This window comes from Pinus tabuliformis, chromosome 3_1 (genome assembly GCF_031772625.1).
Source record: "Pinus tabuliformis cultivar Carrire ecotype Pingquan chromosome 3_1, CPIR1, whole genome shotgun sequence".
In the NCBI taxonomy this organism is placed as follows: Eukaryota; Viridiplantae; Streptophyta; class Pinopsida; order Pinales; family Pinaceae; genus Pinus; species Pinus tabuliformis.
The window spans coordinates 351,944,795-351,950,810 of NC_142301.1; the positions used below are offsets into that span (position 1 = coordinate 351,944,795).

Below are 6,016 nucleotides of genomic sequence, written 5' to 3' on the forward strand. Positions count from 1 at the left end.
GCATGTTACATAGTTAGTTCTAAGTGATATGTTCAGAATTAATACGTGTTAAAATTAGCAAGATGGTAGCATTGGTAATTTAAATATAAAAGGTTTATGGAGTAAATATAAAGAGAGGTTTATTTATTTACCATACCTCTATTTTATTTATATTTTTATTTATTTACCCTATCTCTGGAGTAAATATAAAAAAAATGTTTTACTTGTTTACTGTACTTCTGGTTTATTTACATTTTTAGTTATTTATCATACTTTTTTTTTAGTGTTATTAAAATTAGATTGATTTTTGAATAAGAGAAACATTAGATTAAAAATGTTACAGGTTAAACATTACATTTACATTCACATTTACATGTTTAACATTTTTTAAGTGAGATCTACCCCATACTGACTTCTCAAAATAATAAAAAACAATAAAAAAATTTTTTACATTAAACATAATTTTTTAAAAAAAAAAACCCATAAAAAACACACATAACCCTTGATCTTTAATAATGAATAAAAATTAAGATTAAAAAAATAGGGCAAGAGTAATTTAAAAAAGAAGCTCGATCATTAAAAAAAGAAAATTACCCTACGAGAGTGACGGTCAAATTTATACGCTGTAAAAAATATATTTAATGGCTCCACAAAATTGCCGGAAAATTTCTGAGTTTAAAAAGTGAACTAGCACAAAATGTTCACATAAAATATAGTTCAGAATGATTCAGACTTGAGCAGATTAAGACAGTCGAAGTATTCGCAGATCCCAGAACAAGATGTTCGAGCAGAGTAGTAACAATGATTCAAAACCCTTCCTCATGCTGGAGTAGAGTAATTACAATGATTCAAAACCCTTGCGGAGGATTTGTGTTGGAGGGTTGGGTGGAAATAGCTGGATGCTGCAAGCTGGCCGATGCAGAAACCGTTGGAACGCTGGAAGCTGTATTTCTGTCAGAGTGGGTGGGAATTGGATGCTGCGCTGAAACCGTTGGAACGCTGGAAGCTGTATTTCCACTGTAATATGATAGGTTGGAGGGCACGGTGGGCACAGGACGCTTGCAACGCTGACGCCAGGAAAGAAACCGTAGTTGGCATAGTTTGTGTAGGCCAAGAAAGAAGAGTGGGACGTTGTGAGAGAGACATTGGTAAATGCTGGTGGAGCGGAGAGAGAGCTGGATTATGCTTTAAGGCCGACGCTGCAAGGCTGATGGTGGAAGTATTTGTGTAATATGATCGGTTGGAGGGCACGGTGGGTTGTTACAGTATTGAAGGGTTAGGGAGCGAGATGGGTAAATGCTGCTGGAAAATGCCTCCAACATGATGTTGGTTTCTGTATGTTGTTAGCATAGCATGAGAGTCAGAGACAACCGATCCCTGACCTGGATTATGCTCCATACCTCCAACATGATGTTGGCTTATGTATGTTGTTGGCATTGCATGAGAGTCAGAGACGATCGATCCCTGCGAAAACCCCATCTCTGCCTCAGCTTTGTTTGTGTCCCCATCACCTCCTACTGAACCACTACCACTGGCGCTGCCCGGAACGACCACATTCACATGCTGCTGCGGACCCGCGGGAGAGGGAGATGGACCACTACCACTGGCGCTGCCGGGAACGACCACATTCACATGCTGCTGCGGACCCGCGGGAGAGGGAGATGGAGATGGAGATGTGGTGGTGGGAACCAGCACCTTCCTAGGCCTGCCCCTCCGTCTCCTCTCCTGCGGAACCAGCACGGGAGATGGAGATCCCGTCACCACCTTCCTAGGTCTACCCCTACGTCTCTTCTGCTGCTGGCCAGATCCTGTGGAGGGGTGCTGCCATGGGCCAACTGGAGATGGAGATCCTGTGGTGGGGTGCTGCCATGAGCCAGAAGACGCCATTGTTGCACAAAATACTATATATCGACGGCTGTGGGTGTTGCTGTTGGGACTCTCACACGCAAAGAAAGCAACACACTGAAAATGTTCAGATTATCTTTGTGATATGAGAAGCTGCCTCTTATGTCCCTATCTTTATAGGCAATCTAGATAACAATAGCGATGGCGATAGGTGACTAGTTCTTTCTTTTTCTTTTTATTTTAATATATTGCAGTTAATTTAAATTATTATTTTTAATTTAACATATTGTAGTTAATTTTTTATATTTAGAACCAGTCCCATTTCAAGATGTTATATTTCAATTTTTCAATATATTATAGCTTTTTTTTTTTCTCCATTTTATTTCTATTTATAATTATTTTTTATTGGAAGTTAATTGAAATGTGGGAAATTTCTTATTTATTTATTTTGAATTGTGTTTTTATTTATTTATTTATTTTTTAAATGTAGAAAATGTTGTGGGAGATTTTCAGACCCAAGGTTTTGTCCCCAAATTTCTTTAAAAATAATGTGGAGCAATATCTTCATATTTTAATATTAATTTTCTTTTCCCAAATAGTAAATTAAAAACTTGCCCACTTCAAGTATGTTTGTGGGATAAAAAGTGATTATTATTATTTATAATGATTTTTTATTGGAAGTTGATTGAAAAGTGGGCAAATTTCTTATTTATTTATTTTGAATTGTGTTTTTATTTAATTTCTTCTCTAAAATGTAGAAAAACTTGTGGGAGAATTTTAGACCCAAGGTTTTGTCCTCAAATTTCCTTAAAAATAAAGTGGACCAATATCTTCTTATTTTAATATTAATTTTCTTTTCCCAAAGAGTGAATTAAAAACTTACCCACTTCAAGTATTTTTGTCGGATAAAAAATGAGGCCATAAAACCATTTTTTACCATTTGATGTTTTTCAAAAACTAGTTCTTTCATATTTTTTGTAATAACCCCAAAACATGTAATATTGAAAAGTTTACTGTGGTAAAAGACAGTAATCAGTTGTTGTTATGTTAAACAAAACTGTGACTACTATTTTAATAAAGTAAATTAAATACTTCTTGAAATTGTTGGCAGCCTCTAAGAGGTGAGATTGAAAAGAAAAGGATCAGTTGTGATAACTGATGGAACTACCCTCCAAAGAAGGAAAAGTCCTGGCTGAGGTTTTCTGTGCTGTAGGGACAGACAGAAGGAAAGAGAGAAAATCTTCTTGGAAAAAAGAAGAAGAAATGAAATGAATGGTTAAGTCTGATGGGGATCAGATAACCTGGCACTGAAGTGCACAGAACCTGTTGAGGGCTGAAGACCTGCAGGATGGCTCGGGGGAGAACTGCATCTGAGTGATGAGTCTCAAGGCTGGGTGGAAAGCAGAATTAAAGCTCAGGTGACTTTTTGTTTGAACAAAACCATTCCTGACAGAGGTAATCAGGTACGGTTCCAAACTAGTAGTCCCTGATAAGAAAAGTACTGTGTATGGAAAATTACGGTGATTTAATTAGGAAAAATTATTTGTTTTCTGAAATATTGCTGTGAAAGATAGCATGTTGTGCATTTGGAAAACTAAAAAGAAACTATCCGTTAATGGACCAGTCTGAGTTAGTACCCAGACAGAAAAAAAAAAACAAACAGAATATAGAGACAAAGTTATATTACGGGTGTAGGGAAACCCTACTCAGGGACTGGCTACTGGGTAGCAGTCACGACCCAATATTATTATTAACGGGGCTATCAATCAAACTATTAAACACTGAATAGTTAGACAGAAGTAAATTTTATATCCGGTAGACTGGGAAGAATGTCGGGGTGCTGCAAACCAAAGAGGTTTTATATCTCTTAAACAAAAGAGGACGCCGACTGTAGACGGGAGAGACCTCGTGACAGAGAAATGATAAGCCGGTTGATAACCTAGGTTATTACGAAAACCATGTATGTTCAGCGGAAAGCTCTGCGCAGAGAGCGTTGGACGGTGGATCAAAGAGTGTGTAAGGATGACAATGAGTCTCTGTGCTTATGGTACAAACCGAGAGTAAATCTGAGACATAGCACCAGTTCTGGGTACAGAACAAATATAAACTACATGATGTGCATCACGGTGACCAGAACCCTAACAGAGTAATAACCAAGGTTCAACATAATATAACATTAAACGATAACTGTGGAAGTAAATATATACATGTATATATTCAGATTTAGAGCATGCAGACAGAATAAAGGTTATGTTGTTTTAAACCCAAGTCGAAAGCATGAACTGGTAATAAGTTTTAACCATACTAAATCTGAGAAAAAGACTTGTGCATGTGAATAAGAAGAAACGTAACTCTAATGAAATAGCGAACCTGTGCATGCAAACCGTAACAATATATATTTATAATAATCTGAAGGACTGTGCGAAAGATCAAAAGTCATGCATTCAGAGTCACCCTTTCCACAGGAAAAAGGGGATTATACATTTAACATCCATTATTCATCAAAGATATATCAAAACGAACTGTGCAATAATAGCATTTAAATACAGAGATTATAGCATAAGATGATCTTTATAACTGGGCAAAGCCGAGGCAGAAGCCGTTCGATGACAGACAAAAGAGGAACAGCATATAAACCCTAAGTCTGTCTTCATGCATAAGGGACATTTAAAACGAAAAACAACCCAATACAATAGCAAAATTGTCGAGAGCTGAAGAGTTCATAACCGCATCGACGGCAAACTAATTACTTAAACATATCAATACACTGTGTAAGGGAACTAGCCCAAAACATTCAAGACTGTATCTGCGCGTGGAGGCCAGATCTGAACCATGCAAACAGCTATGAATCCAAGTCTGCCGCTAGGCGGCTATACATTTACAAAGCAAAAGAAAAGAACATGTTGGGTATGATAAACCCAAAACCCTCTGCAGTCATTAACTTGTAACCGGACCAGCACAATCATAACCTAACTATGCAGGGGGCCAACTGTGATGGATCTTCACCGAGAACACCCGAAAGCGGATGAAAAGACCACAGTGAAATAGAGATCTGCATAAGATCATACAGGATTTACATAACTGTAACCCTGAACCCTATCAATTAAACGAACTTTAAACTGTCGAGATTCATACCTGAGATGTTAGAAGGTCGCTGAAGCACAAATCGCCATGGAGGTTGCCCTGGAGCATAGCCAAATCGACTGTATAATACTTGACAGAGGAAAACGAAAATAGCTGTAAGTAAAACTCAAAGATAACCAAACCATAAAGCAAATGCAAACTGAGAGAAACACCATTGTTACCTGCAAGGTTCATGGAGAGCGGAATACAGCTCCGGGGTATAACAGGTTGCAGCAATGAGTTGTTGAAAGCGAACTGGAGGAGAAGCAGTGAACCAGCCGCAATGACCGCGGACATCAAATGAAATAACATGGTGTTTGGACGCATAAATACCACCGATAAACCCTGAGTGATCTCCAGCCCTCCGATCTCCAGAAGAGATCTAGACCGTCGAAGTATGGCGGGAGTCGTTGGCGGGGAGATCAAAGTTGGCTTTCCCAAGGTGTCACATGGCTGGAGAAACCAGGCCATGCCACCTGCCCCGGAAGGACAGATCGATGTAAAGGTGTGGATGACCTGTCTTCAAACGAGTACTGCGGCGGGACCATAAAAGCCCACGCCCATTAATACAAAGACGTTTGAAATATCTATGGTAGCTGTGAGTTATAAACAGTGTATAAATCAAATCCCAATGCGGACAGGTGTAATGCCGTGTGGTGAGTTACAGCCGAGACCCATAGTTAACACACAGCCAACGACATACGTGGATAGGGGTTTATAGTAATGCATGCCAACTGTTAAATGATCTATGTATATGCCTCTAACGCATGCCAAGAATACTTCGATGTATGATGTATTTGAAATTTATATGTATATTTATAGTGATAAATTGTAAGGTGTGTATGTAAAGCGGAATTATCAAAATGGTGAGCCTTAAGGTTCAAGGTTTGTCATGTATATGCATATATTTTAAAAAAAAATTATGTACATGTAAAGTAGGTGTGACAATTGGTATCAGAGCCAAGTTTCAACACTGTGGCCTTAAAAGAAAAACATAGTTCAGTATGCAGAAGGGCACACCAAACAACATATGCAGGTTAATAATGTGTTTAACTGTGTTCTGTTTATT

General features: G+C 38.2%; 1 protein-coding gene across 3 annotated transcripts; it reads right to left on the reverse strand.

Annotated features, from left to right (window-relative positions):
* Window positions 1–4,376: 4,376 nt before the first annotated feature.
* Window positions 4,377–5,462, reverse strand: LOC149187167 (uncharacterized). Of its 3 annotated transcripts, none has more exons than XM_089412752.1 (3): window positions 5,130–5,462; window positions 4,960–5,007; window positions 4,377–4,876 (listed from the first exon to the last, which is right to left on the reverse strand). In XM_089412752.1, the coding sequence occupies exons 1-3, from the start codon at window positions 5,416–5,418 to the stop codon at window positions 4,827–4,829; spliced, it is 387 nt and encodes a 128-aa protein (XP_089268878.1). In that variant the 5' UTR covers window positions 5,419–5,462; the 3' UTR covers window positions 4,377–4,826. The 3 variants fall into 3 exon arrangements, with proteins under 3 accessions (XP_089268878.1, XP_089268876.1, XP_089268877.1); XM_089412750.1 differs by having other exon boundaries at window positions 4,960–5,027; window positions 5,130–5,444; XM_089412751.1 differs by having other exon boundaries at window positions 4,960–5,037; window positions 5,130–5,433.
* Window positions 5,463–6,016: the final 554 nt, after the last annotated feature.